Here is a 14,453-nt window from a genome sequence, read left to right on the forward strand (position 1 = left end):
AGATGCTGTTGATTTGATGGGGATAAAAACGACTAGGGATCAGTTGCATTATCGCCCAGAAAGTCTACATCCACTGTGATTTATGCTGAGACGGTGGATTCCAGCCGCGTGGGAGGACCATTTACTTTAAACTGGCACTTTTATTTATTTTTTATTTTTTTTTTACAGCTGGAAGCAGGATAATGCAGTAGAGTAATGGTGGGGTCACAGGCAAAGCTGAACAAGCATTTATGCTTTTTAAACATAAAACCTAACCGTTTTTTTCCCCTCCTAAGTCATTTTGTTCAGATGATGCACACCTTTGGATTTCAAAGTTATAAAATTTTGCCCCATAGGTAACATAATTAACTCTCTCCTTTTTTAATAGCATTTAACATTGTAATGAGATGTGGCTTTGTTAAAGGCTGACAGTGTTTCCTTTTTAGAGGAAGTCTGGAAAGAAATACTTTGTAGTCTGTGTCAGGATGTTCTATCCAGTTATTTCCTAAACCTGTAGCTCCTGCTGCTTTTAAGCTGTTTGTATGGCAGCACTTTGGCTGTCTCCTTGGAGAAATACACAGTGATGGCGGAGAAACAAACCATCAACACTTTTAAAGTGTCTTTATGGCTGCTGCATTCCACCACTGAAGTTGTCCTTGATTTTCAACTTATAGTTCAAAATCTAATATGCCAACTCTGGTCTTACAGAACCCGAACCATTTTTTTTAAACAGTGCTTAGAGACTTTTTGAAGTACAGTGGATTTATTCATTATATATCTTTATTATTACAAATGATAAAAATAATGGTTTTTAATTTTATTTAAAGTGTAAGACCCATCATTATCTGTGAAAGCTCTTCTGGACGTAGCTAAAAGGCTTTAAAAATTTTAAATTAATCACTTATACTTTAAAATTTTACAGTATCTTGCCGGCTCTAACCTCAGTTTCTAGATATATTCTGAGCAGAAATTGATCAGAGCTTAGTTTTTGGTTCTTTTTTGTTTGATTTTTGTAGGTATTCTCAATTTTTTAAAATGGCATATAGAGCAATTTTGCTACTTTGCTCTTTTAGACATTATCAGTGCCTAAAAAGTGAGAACTGGAGCATCATTCAATGACTTCCGCTTCTTTAAAATACAGCTCACAATTTCTGAAACTGTTACTTTATTTGCAAACATGATTCATGGTTTAGTTATTGGCTGGTGTGAAGTTTTTCTTTTTTCATCAGCCGAAAACTCTCTGGCTGCTCAGAACATAGAAGACTCAGAAAGCTGCAGCTCTTTGTGTCCAACTTTCTTAACTTAAGAAAAGAATCGATGTATGAATGCAATACAATGATGTATAGATTATAAATGTAAGTTGAACTAATTGATACTTATCTCTTCTATATAAATAGCTTGGCTCATTTCAGTAATTTAGTTTGAGGTTTTTTGGTTCAAAATTGAAAAACTTTGGATTTTGTCGTGTCTTTTCATACTGGCTTGTTGCTACGGAAACCAAATACATTAAGTCCTGATTCTAATATTGTTAAAAATGTTATGTTTTCTACCCATGGGCTTGATTCAGCTTCACTTTAAATGTCCTACTGTGCTATGATAGAACAAAAAGCAGCATCCATATATTATTTCTACTTTGTAAATTATGTTTTTTATAATGTTATTGTTGCTAAGATAGCAATTAAAATGATTAAAGGTATATAAGAGGGACTTCAGGAGAGTGATTCCAGAAAGCGATGGATTCCCATTGCTTTCTGTTAACCGTTATGCTGAATTTGTTGCACTTTGCACAATCGACAAAGTGCCACATTGATTTCTTCTTCCAGAAAATGCAGTGCAGAGCAGTGATTAGCAGACCGCAGCACAAGGCTACAAAATACACAAATAACACACATGTAAACATCCACCTGTGCTTACACTCAAACCGCAGATGCCATTAGGTTTTTGAAATAATAGCTTTACTGATGAAGCAAAGAGTGCATTAATGCAGAATAATAATTGTTTTGGGCTAATTTTGACCATGGTACATTGCTGTGATCAGTCAGTGGGAAACTACTTCTTCCTTTTTGTTCATTTTTAAGGGAACTTAAATTATAAAAAATGTTTTATGCAGGAGGCACTAGTAGTAACAAACTTTGCTGTAACTAAAGCAGCCTGTGCTTATATAGCGCACAGCCACAAAGGTTGGAGAGGAGTAGGGATGGGGATCGAAACCCGGTTCTATCAAGGACCCGGTTCCAGTTTTTTCAAAACCCGAAAATCAATAACGTTTGGGCTTATCGATACCACTATCGAGTCTGGTCTTTTTTTTTTTTTTCCCGGAGGTCCTGTAACATAATTGTGTGTCCCTCGAGTCGCGTCACAGCATTTAAATCTAATCAATCCAATCACTGCAGCATGTCTACCAATGTTTTGGAATGAAATTGTAAGCAAACAGATATTAAAAGTAAAACAAGTGAAGTCTGGCAGTTAACTTTGCTCGCAACTCGAGAATGGCTGAACGGAAAAGACTCCTCCTCCTCCTGCTGCTGCCCCGCCGCACCACAGTCGGGCCCGTCTTCATCATCCACTCAGAGAACCACTGGTTAGCGCGCACACAGACTTTGTAGCTTGTCTGGTCACTTAAAAATGGTAATTGTGAAATCCGTGTTGTAATCGGCAGCATACAAGCTAGTTAGCTTAAAAAGTAAATAAAGTTTCAGACGTGCTGCGTGATGATGTGTTCAGGTTGGCTCAGTAAAACGACAATTAGGTTATCATGATGCGTTCAAGTGTAACGTAAAGAAAAGGGAAATTGAGTTTTTGGCGAGAAACATGAGTAATACAGTTGTATATTGCTGTAATTATTTTACAATATATAATTAAACTACTGATGCCAACATTTATTAAAAATTACATTTAATTTAAAATAAAATTATTTATTTGATAAATATTTTCCTAATCTCTAAAAACCTGATGAAAAGTGACAGACATGTTAATTTTTCTGCAAAAAAATACCTGTTAATTTATGGGCTGATATTTTATTTCCTTTTTTTCTGACACAGCATATTATTCATTTAATTTATATACATTATGACATTTTATTTTTCATTTGGTGCTGCTGATATATTCTAGTTAGTTTTATGTCATTTAGAAGTGGCCTATTACATTAGCCATGTTTACTGAAGGCTAGAAACTTTTTTGTTATGCTCACTTGTTAAGCAATAAAAGCAATACCAGTTCTGTTAAAAACATATTGTCGCATCGTCTTTCCACCAAATAACAGAAAAGTATCGATAGTGGTATCGATAAAGACTCGGATCGATAAGGAGTATCGATAAAGGTATCGATATCAATAAATATTAACGATCCCCATCCCTAGAGAGGAGTGTAGATCAAATTAAGATACAGGGAAGGGGGATTGCCTGAAGTTTGGATGCATGAATGGATGCATGCTGGTGTAGATTAAATTAAGATACTGAATGAGTGGAGAGGCTGAATTATACTGATGAGTAAATGGGTGTGTGGAATTTATGCCTCTACAAATTCCAGGAAGTTGAAATACTTAGGTCCTATCTAAACAGAAAATATTTAGCCCTTCAAGCTGTGGATCCAAACAGCTGGCATTTTGGGATCAATGGCCCAAGACACACCCGCCGCTTTCTTTGCCTGACACCGCGCCGCGCTAAGACATGTGTTACAGGCTTTGACCACTGATCTCTATTGCTATGATGCACATTTTAGTTATATTGTTTAAAACTTATATTGTTTAAAAGTATTTATTATACAAAAAAAAGCATTGGAAAACATAATGAATGTCTGTTTGACCTCCTGCACACCATATTAAAATAAGCAAACAATAAAAAATTTTCATACATTTTTGAAAAGGCTCCAGGGAGCCGCAAGGGGGGCACTAAAGATACGCGGGTTGCTGACCCCTTGTCTAGTTGATGAAAAATTAGTGGACTCAAAATTTCCCACAATGCACTTTAAAAAGTAGTGATTGCCCATGTTCACCTGACAAGCAGCCATATCCCGGAATGCTTTGAGGGGAGAGCTTTCCTTGCTTAGCATTGTGGGATTTGTTATAACAGTGGCCCGACAAATAACTAAGATGGCGCAGGCATTATGAGTCACATGACGGAGTCACATGACAAACCAGGAGAGAAAGTAGTGATCATCGGTTCGAACGGACGGTTAGCTGAGTTAATTATGGCTACATTCACACTACATGCCTTGATGCTCAATTCCGTTTTTTTTTTTTTGTGAAAGCCGATTTTTTTCATTGGCATTCACATTTCCAAATACATGCGACTTGTACGTGATCTCCTGTGTGAACTGCATTCATTCAGCTTAAGTGACGTCACAAGCCACCGTGCTCTACCGTATGTTTACGGAAGTAAAAAAGGATGGTAGTGCTGAGGCGCATCTAGTGATCTTTACAAACCTTAAAACCTCAATCTTTTCAAGATGGTTAAAAAGAAATGCTACTCTCTGCATCATCGTCCGCCATGGTTGTTGTCTTTCTTGCCGCTTCTGTGTAGCAAGACCCAGAATAGTGACCTTTGTCGGGTATTATTGGCGTTCAGATTGGATGAAGGCGACCTGGCCGTTCACACACAGGTTGCATTTGAAAAGAACAGTCGTATCGGATTCAGGACCACATAGACAAGTGGCCTGGGTCGCATTGGAAAAAGAGGATTGGGCGGAAAAAATCAGATCTGTGTTTTTCAGACAACCATAAAAAGATCAGATCCAGGTCACATATGGGCAAAATAATCGGATTTGGGTCACTTCAGGCTGCTGTGTGAACGCAGCCTAAGAGACTATAAATCTTCTTCCAGAGTTAGAAAAATAAAGTTCCCTGTGATGGAGATCAAAGTCACTTAAAACTAAAATTGCTATCCGTCGTAAAGTAATATGATTGTTGGGGCTCACCGATCACTACCTTTGGATGGGAACTCCTCTCTTTCAGAGCTGTATGATCAAACCATAACACCAAGGAAAGTGATTGGATAAAACACAGCATTAATAAAGGATCATGGTTCGGTCAACATTAATGGCAATTTATTTAAGCAGAAGAGATTCTGATACGACATTTTGCATGTTGACTCTAGCTCAATAGGACAACTGATATAAACCAAAGGTATTTGTTAATATGCACACTAATGATTCCCTGATCATTAATAAAAGTGACTTGTAAAGTTTTCCTCTAAAATCGATCAGTTCTAAGCTAAAAATTTTTAAGGAGACCATTTTAAGGAGTCGTCCACCACTGGCTCATTGCTGGCTTTGATTTCCTGGAGCAAAGTTCCAGCACTTTCACCAACATATTGTATATTAAGTTAAACTATGGAGCCTACTGAGTAAAATGTACAGTTGCACTGTACTAAAAGCCAAATAAAAAGTCTAAAAGTTAAAGCCAAGCATCCCTTTAAATCTTTTTAAAACCCAAAAGTGGGTTTTGCTTTTAAAGTTTTTTTTTTTTTGTTTGTTTCAAAGAATTAGAAACTTCACAAACTCAGAAACGACACAAAGTGTTCCCTGCGTTCTTCAAATGTGGCAGAATATTTTAAGAATCAGAGTCAGCCCATTTCCAATACAACACCGCCTCACAGCCACCCCCTCCTCCTCAGTGGCGTTCTCGTCTCTCAGCCGGCTTTCCTCCCGCCCGTCACCGGCCTCTCTGACTCCACAACACCGCCTCTGATTTTTCACATTCTAACAACTTTAATTAGTCGTTCAAAAAAAAAGTTGATAAAACTGTGTGGAATGGTTTATGTGATGACAGAGGTAATATTTAGAACAACTTTCACTTTCTTTGTACGGTTCCAGAATCCACAGTATATGGTAATACTTTAGAAAAACTGTTTCATGGTGAGCTGCTTAGACTTCAGAACATAAACAAACCGGGAGTGAGAGATGCATTTAAATAAGATAAAGGGCAATGCAGTCCAGTGAACATGACCATATGCTCGGATTGATTAGAGGGCTTTGGAAAGCCATGAGGCTAATAAAACACTCTAATGTGCACACATATTCTCAGAGTAGTTGACGTTCCCTCTGTGGATATAAACAAATTATTTTTACTTGGCAGCTCTTCATTTATAAAGTTTGCCTGTTTTGGCTGATTCCACAATTTGACACACTGCTGCGGTTGCAGCTAACGTTAATAAAATAGTCTGTTATCTGGTCTGATTGTAATGTTTGATGTGACTGGACATGTCTCTACTTACAAACCTTCCATAAAAAATAAAAATAAAGAAAAAAAAACAAGCAAAAGTAGGTACATTTTTCTTAAAATTAATGCATTTTTTTGAAATTGAGACACTTTGCTAATAGAATAAAACAACTTACATTTAAAATAAGGAAAACATCTGCAGTTTCTTATTTAAATATCTTATTTTAATATCTAATTATTTAATTTTAAGGGTAAAAATACAGATTCCATTGGCAGTAAATCTTATTTACCTGCTGAAATTACTGTTAAACAGACGTTATCTATTAAATTATTACTCTTTTTTTTTTTAGATCATCTTTGCAGAAATCTGCACAATTATATTTCTTTGTTCATCAGCAGATATTATTTTGACACTGAGTTAAATGATTTTAATAATCCCAACATATCTAAAACACAAATTGTTTGTCCAATTTAAGACTTTTGGCAAAGAAATGATCAAATCCCTTTTTTAAACAGGATATTTATTTGTTCTGATTTTGATTTTTTTTTTTCCCTAAATGTATGATTAATTAATCTATTTAGGTCTATATCTTGATTTAAATTGCTGTTGATATTTATTTATCTAATCACAACTCATGTAGAGATATTTTTATTTCCAGTGCAAAGTTCTGTCATCTGTAATCATGTGCATATAAACGTTCATGTCATTGTTTTGTGTTTAGTAAAAGTTAAGAAAAGCCTGTTTAACTTCCATAAACTGTCAGATTCTTTCTCCTGTCAGAAGTTAAGAGGCTTGATGAGGTGCCAACAGAAGGAGCTAATGCGCTGGCACTTGGCATACTCTGCACCTGATAAGAGGCGTTGTTTTTGTCTTTTAGCGCTCCTCTTCATTTGCTTCTCCATGTTCTCTTCCCTTCAGATGTGACTCAGAAAACCGTTACCTTGGTAATCCACTCAGAGGAACCTGTTACTGTGAGTGATTCTCCGCTGGACTACTACCCGCACACACGTAGACATTTCACAGGCTATTCTCTCTTTGCTTTCCTCTTTTTCCCACTTCTCTGCTAGCACACTTCCGCTCAGGGCAGATGGCATCTTAGCACTTTGGCACCAGGGGCCCATGTTCGATGACAGAATGACTTGTCGTGAAAATGTCAAGTGCATCACAGGGAGTGAGTGATTGAGCTAATCAAGGAGACGGAGGAGTCAAAATCCTCCACTTGTCTGCTCACTCAATCGCACACCTATTCATTTAGAAATCAGATGAAAAGAAAGCGTAACTTGGAAGGAAAGGAAATACCAATGAAAGTGCAAGAAATACATGTCTGCATCAGTACCTGCTCAGACCGCTTTCTGTGTTTGCATGACGGGGTGTCCTTCACAGTACCGCAGAAGTACTTTGTGATTTGTTATGTCTTCGAGCACTGATGTTGCAAACATCAGAGCCTTTACCAAAGCTTTGTCCCTTTTGAAATGTCGTAGCCTGACAACGGGCTCAATGAGGAGGAGACTGGAAACTAAAACCCTGAAGCCTGTTTTAACCTCTGGACACCACTGGAGCTCCTTGTGCTTTTTTTTTTTTTACGCTGCTTTGTAAACGCAACACTCCCTCCAGTCAGAAAGGCCAGCGAGCACACGTTTAGCAGAGCATGCTCAGGGTGACACTGCTCAGCTTTGTCTCAGGGTTTGTTCGTGAGCTCTCTCTCTCCCCCCCCTTCTCTGTCTTTCTCTCTCTTATTGATCATTTTGAGCTTAATGTCGGCTTCCAAGTTTAAGACTATATTCTTAATCCCACCTTGTTCACTAAAGCAGAAAAAACCCTTTCTGCTTTTAGATCTTGCATGCTTCACAACAATTATGCCAAGAATTGTATACCAGCAAATTCAGGCTTTTGAACCTAAAGTAATGATTGAAAATTGCATCTGATGTTTTGATAATAGAGACAAATGCATGAAACACACTGAACAGTAACTTATTCAGTATCTCACTTAAGTACATAATAGGTCTGGATAAATGGACTCACTAGTGAATATATATGAAGAATGTTCAAATTTCCAAACATTACTCTACTTGTATTGAAGATGTTTCTTTGGCAAACATAAATGTTAACACTATTTCAAATAAAATTCCTTATAGCTGTTGTTCAGAAATCCTCCCCTTGTTCTTCTTCTTTTCTTCTTCATAGATAACCTCCTGATTGACTATCAGTTCACATTCAGTCTCATCCAGGAAGATGATAATCATTACACCGCCATTAACTTCATGGCCTCGCCTGAACAGGTAACTCGTTTAATAATAAATGCCTTTCCTTGACTTGTTTTCATGTATAAAGCTGATCATCAATTATCTTTTGTGATGATCATCATTATAAGTTGTTGATGTTGAACTATTCTGATATAAAACTGAGTTTTACGCACCAATGACTGATTGTACCTCTTGAACTATTGTTTGATTTTTTTCCTATCATGATGTGATTTTGTTTATTTGTCTCCCTGATAATATCTTTGATTCGGTTTTCTTTTTTTTAGGCAAACAAGAACTTGGACCTGTCCATCAACGCATCTAACAACTTTAACCTCAACATCACGTGGTCCGTGGGTTCAACAGGTAATTTTGTTCTTAAATAATTTTGCTTTTTCATGCAAACTGGAAATTAAAAAGGCGCCTTATTTCCTAATCATCAGCCCAATAACACATTTGTCAATGTTTTGCTTCGTTTTCTATTAAAATTTGTGTGGCAGTTTGCAGGAAAATGACTGGAGAAGCGGTAATTATTTTCCAGTCACACATAAAAGTACTATTTATATGTCTTTAGTTTTGTCATGGGTCATTACAGCTAATTTCGCTTAAATGTATGACACTGAATTAAATTGTATCTTTCAAATATTATTACAGGGCTTACACTGAGTTTTATAACTTTTCCTTTTAAATTATTATCTGTTATGTAGCAGCCTGTTGTTTTTTTTCACTTCATGAATCAAACTTTTTGCAACAATTAAATAAGGAAAAAAAGCTGATTTTACAGCCAAAGAGACCCTACAGGTTATGATGTTGCATGAACTTATTCATCCATTGCTTAAGACGATTGTGACACAATATATATGCAGGGATTAATATGTGACGTGGAAGAAGTCATGAAATATTTTCTGAGAGCAGGAGTTTTGACACCAAGCAGACTAGAAGCATAACCTTAATTATCATGCCTATAATTCAGCAAAACTAAAACACAAGGATCGTCCCTCTGCCCATGGGCAGCTATATGTGTCTCCCAACAGCTAATCCTTGATAATAGCATTTTTTTATAAATAAGATTTCGCACAATAGCTCTGAACATTTAAATACAGGAAACTTTGTAAGTTCCTCTACGATTTCCTACATGAAGATATTTGTTTTTCCCAACTTACTAGAATTAGCCTCCGACTAAGGCTAAATAGGTATGTTGAGGTTGGAGGGAAGGTTTTAATAGTCTTTGTTAAAGAAACAGTTTTCTTTCATTTGGTTGAGATGCTGAGCAAATAGAGCGGGAAGCTAAAAGCAGTTTATTGTGAATTTAAAGGAAAACCTTTGGAGACAGAGGTTTGGATTTATAATCAGTAATAAAGCAACCCAGCAGAGAACCTCCAGCACCATGAAGCAATGTGATAGAGCAGACTTAGACCTAGATAGATTTTATTTTGTCATTTTGTATGCACAAGTGTAAACAAAAAGTAATTTCATTAAGAAAAGCCTTGAAAACAGTAAAAAAAAATACATAGAAACAGTAATATAAACATATGACTGTATATCTACAGTTCTAACATTTCATTTTTTTTATAATTAAATATAATAAAATAAAATAAAATACCCCATTTTACATAACATTCAGCAGTCTAATGTTAGTGGGGAAGAAACTGTTATGGAATCTGCTGGATCTGCAAAGGATGTTTCAAAGCCTTTAACCAGAGGGCCGCAGGGAAAACTGTCCATGTTGGGGGGGTGAGGGGTCACTGATGACGTTACGGGCTCAGGACACGCAGCGCTGGGATGAAATGTCTTTAAAGGAGGCAAAGATCTTCTCTGCTGTTCTCACAATTCTTCTCACCTCCTTCCAGTCTGAGGCGCTGCAGTATTGAGTACTTGTAAAAAGTAAAAATCTAAATAATGCAACTTGATTATTTAATGAACTCATTGCTCATAGCTTACGCCTCAGTCACCTTTATTGTCTGGGCTGCTAACTTACTGCCAGCTCTTTTGGTCATATTTGGCATAAATGTAGTCCTCCTCTAAGTTAAAATGTTAATTGTCATTGAGCATAAAGTGTTTTTGACAGTGAAACATCTATGTGAACAAAATAAGACATTCTTCCTTTTCATCTGTTCACTTTTACGATACTCCGCCATCAAGAAGCTTCACTGTGTTCTCAACAAGTGGCCACAGACCTAACTCTCTGTTAGAAAGTTTGTTTTTTTGGTTGACACCCGCAGAACGTTGACTTTCCAGACGGCACGCCATCACTCTGGATATATAAGTGCAATTTCATTTCAGAGAGACATGGTTCCAAACTTTCAGTTTCAGAAAAGGGCTTTTTAAGAAGACTTAGTATTAGCCCTAGTACGAGTAAAGACTGTGTTTTTACTGTGTGGATCAATGTGGGTTTCCATTTTATAGCAGATTTCTGGCTGTTTATGTTTGGTCCTGAGTTCATGAACAAATGTTCTGTTAGCTTTTACAGTCTCCCAATTAACTTGATGCTGTAGGTCCCTGAGGAAAAACACCCAAGGACACTGCAGTTGTCCGATGCCACTGTTCATCTCTTGCTCTCCCTTTCTTCGCCTGGTGCACTCAGTTCATTCCGACCACACTGACATTTTCCAGCAACTAAAACAGGCTCACCTCGCACCCTTCTCTTCACCAACTTTAGCATTTTCAGTGTTCCATCATGAATATTTGAATCGGGGCCCCTACTTTTTCTACAACGCAGATTTTCTTTTTTGTCTCTGAAGGAATAGAAGCCTCTTAACAATTGACAAGAGCAAGAGGCGCCTTTAGGTGGGGTGGGGGAGGGAGAAGGTGGGGGTGATTTCAATTAAGATAAACATGCTCACGTAGCGACACTCAAGCTGTCATTTCTGCTGCTTTTGTTTCAGAGTTGTGGATTGGAATATCAATGCTGGGAAAGCACTGACATAAAGAAGGAAAAGAAATCATTTTGGAAAATAAAGGCTGATGAGGAACAGGCTATTTTTAATATTTTTCCTTGAAAATACTTTTTATTAAAAAAAAAAAAACACCACAAAAGCAGAATTACTCACATTTTTAACTGTTAACAGATGCATTCATGAATACTGGCTCTAATTGGTGCTTTCCTCCAATCTATGGACATTAAATGGGAAATTTGGGGTGTTATATATTCATAAAGAAGTGGGGGTCCTGAGTTAAGGGGTGTTTGTCACTGTACAACCTGAGCCTTTCACTCACATCCATGTCTCTTTATTTGATAAGCATTAACAATCCTACAATACTTCTTTTTTTTTTTTTTTTTTTTTGCTAACTGCATTGAAGTTAAATGCAGTTAAGAAATAATGATAATTGCACATGAGTGCTCTCCTGTTGTTCGAAATGGACAAATAAACTCGTTAATGCATTTATAATCACACGTTGCAGTCAAAGCACCTTCATCTCGATATGTAAGGTTTCCTTTTTTTCTTTTTATTAAAAGCTAAATGGCTTTGTTCTAAAAACGGACACTTTGTTTTAACAGCTGGGACCATCTCTGGAGAGGAAGTGCCCATTGTGTCCAAAACAAACATCAAGGACTACAGGGACAGTTTCTCCTGTGAGAAGTTCACCTTCAGAAGCAACCCGAACATTACATTCTACGTGTATGTCAGTAACTTCTCATGGCCCATCAAAATCCAGGTAAGAACAACAGCTAAGGCCTGAATTTGGAATGATTTTATGGGGATGTTTACCTCCTCTATCAAATAGTTTTGGCTTTCTCTGGAAGGGTGAGATTCTTCCTAGAATAATCACTGAAAAAAAAAAAAAAATTTTTTATTTTCCTTTGTGTCATTTGGTTGTAAAAGACATTAAGGCGTGGTCGACAAACTAAAAGAAAAATACTGCTATTCATCTAATCGGTCATAGGCCCGATTTAGACAAATCTTAAATGGTGGTTCTGTCCAGTTAGCAAACCCCAAGCAGTGCCTAAACTCCAATATCACATCTTATTTAGGAATTATATTGTATAGCCTAACGGAAGTGGAAAATTTTCCAATGTTATTCAGGATTGCTTTTTTTATAATTATGAAGTAACATTAGAGCTTAAAAGCTAAGAATGTAAAGAGAAAAAAAATTATAGAAATAGGAGAAATGCATCATCATCACCATCTCAAGCCTAAAAGTCTAAAGCAAAGTTTCATGGATGAATGCACAGATAAATTATTTTTTTTTATTGTTATATTAATGGAACATATTAGCCTACAATAATACAAAATAATCACAACATTTTGAAATTGAAATGTATATATATATATAAAACATTAAAACATATTTGTTGAACTAATACGTATTGTAGGACCTAAAACAAGCAGGTTATATAGGGAGAACCCGAGATTTGTCTTTTTTAATTTTTCTAATATTTCAAAATAATTTAAAAACTAAATGACATTGGTAGATGAATACAAGCATTAACAATTACTTAATAAGTTTGCCCATGATATTATTAAATTCCTCTAAGCGTATCCAAAGGGTTCTGTGAAAACATTAAAAATATCAACCAACTTTCAAGAAAGCCTTCTACTATTACTATCACTGTTTGTTTAAACAAGGTAGGGAGGCTTTTACTCAGAAACGTGATAGTTCAAGATAAGAGTAGCGATTACTAATAATAGCACACAGCACCGGTTTTGTTAATTAGCCCACTCCCACATATTGATTTTTATATCCTGTCGCTTCACATCGCATGGTGGATGAGTGGACCACCTTGAGGTAATAACATCTTAGGGGATGGTCCATCTGCAGAGGTGGCCTGGTAATAGTTTTCTATTAAATTTCCTGGCCGACAGTCACTTACTTATTATGGACTGAGCCCACACCATAAAAGCAAATGGCTTCTATTACAGAGTAAGCCTTCCTGGTCGGGCCTGTGAGGCTGAATCTAAGCTGGGATTGATGCTTGTTTTAAAGGGTGAAGCACATTAAATAAGCAATGGAAAAATACTGTAGAGGCATGATTGTAAATCCAAACTTTATTCCATATTTCACTTTTAAAAGCATCCATCCATCCATCCATCCATCCATCCATCCATCCATCCATCCATCCATCCATCCATCCATCCATCCATCCATCCATCCATCCATCCATCCATCCATCCATCCATCCATCCATCCATCCATCCATCCATCCATCCATCCATCCATCCATCCATCCATCCATCCATCCATCCATCCATCCATCCATCCATCAAAAATAAAAATAGGGAGGTCAGATTTGAGAAATGGAGCATAAAAAAGATATTTTGCACTGAAATAAATGTTAGACCTTTGTGGTTTGGGCCATGTTCTCTGAAAAAAAAAAGAGGTTTTTATAATGGACAATCAGTGGTTAGAAATGAACAAATCGAAATTAAATTAACCTGCATTTGTGGCTTTGAGTTCACATCATGTGGAAGGCAAGTTTTATAAGCACGAAACAAAAAGTGTCCCACTTATTAAAAAGCCAGCCAATCATTTGTACTTTTCATGTTAGCCGTGTCAGTGACCATCGTATTTCAGATCAGCGGCTCTCATTTTCTTGTTAATAACGAAGAGAAAAGTCAAAGGTGACCAAAGTGTAAGAGGGTAATGGAGTTGTTGAAGAAGAGTTTGGCACAATACAGACTCTTAACCTAAATATCACCCTGCTCCCTCACCACTAATGCTAAAAACTCAAAATATTTAGCCGTTTTTTGTTTTTTTTTATTATGGACAATGTAAATGAGCAATGCCATTATGTTTGCTGGTAAATGTTTTCTGTTTAAATAACCCATGGAAACCTCTACTTTTCCTTTTAGCCATTCTGTACCGTCCACTTTGACATTCAGAGCAACAAATGTGACGCAAATGGTCCACGTCTAAAAGCAGAAATGGTGCTCCATTACCCAGCACTACACGTTGCCAATCAGAGGCTCAATACAGCTGCAGATGACATTGTTTTTGTGGTTCTAAATGCTTTCAGGACAGAATGGCTTCAAAGCATCTGTGGTAGATAATGACTTGTCACCATGATGTGGCCTATCATATATGATTTAGCTGCCAGGGCTGTCTGTAATCTCTCCTTTAATGAAGATGAACCATA

At 36.8% G+C, this 14,453-nt stretch overlaps 1 protein-coding gene across 1 annotated transcript in view; it reads left to right on the forward strand.

The window, feature by feature from the left end:
- The window catches only part of atrnl1b (attractin-like 1b), a 102,779-nt gene that overhangs the window by 45,823 nt on the left and 42,503 nt on the right, over positions 1-14,453 (forward strand). Inside the window, exons 21-24 of the mRNA XM_038280577.1 lie at positions 7,056-7,108; positions 8,322-8,416; positions 8,665-8,743; positions 11,877-12,034. Coding sequence (XP_038136505.1) covers positions 7,056-7,108; positions 8,322-8,416; positions 8,665-8,743; positions 11,877-12,034 — 385 coding nt within the window. The remainder of the gene's footprint in view (positions 1-7,055; positions 7,109-8,321; positions 8,417-8,664; positions 8,744-11,876; positions 12,035-14,453) is intronic.

This window comes from Cyprinodon tularosa, unplaced genomic scaffold (genome assembly GCF_016077235.1).
Source record: "Cyprinodon tularosa strain WSP-4 unplaced genomic scaffold, ASM1607723v1 ctg161, whole genome shotgun sequence".
NCBI classification, from domain to species: Eukaryota; Metazoa; Chordata; class Actinopteri; order Cyprinodontiformes; family Cyprinodontidae; genus Cyprinodon; species Cyprinodon tularosa.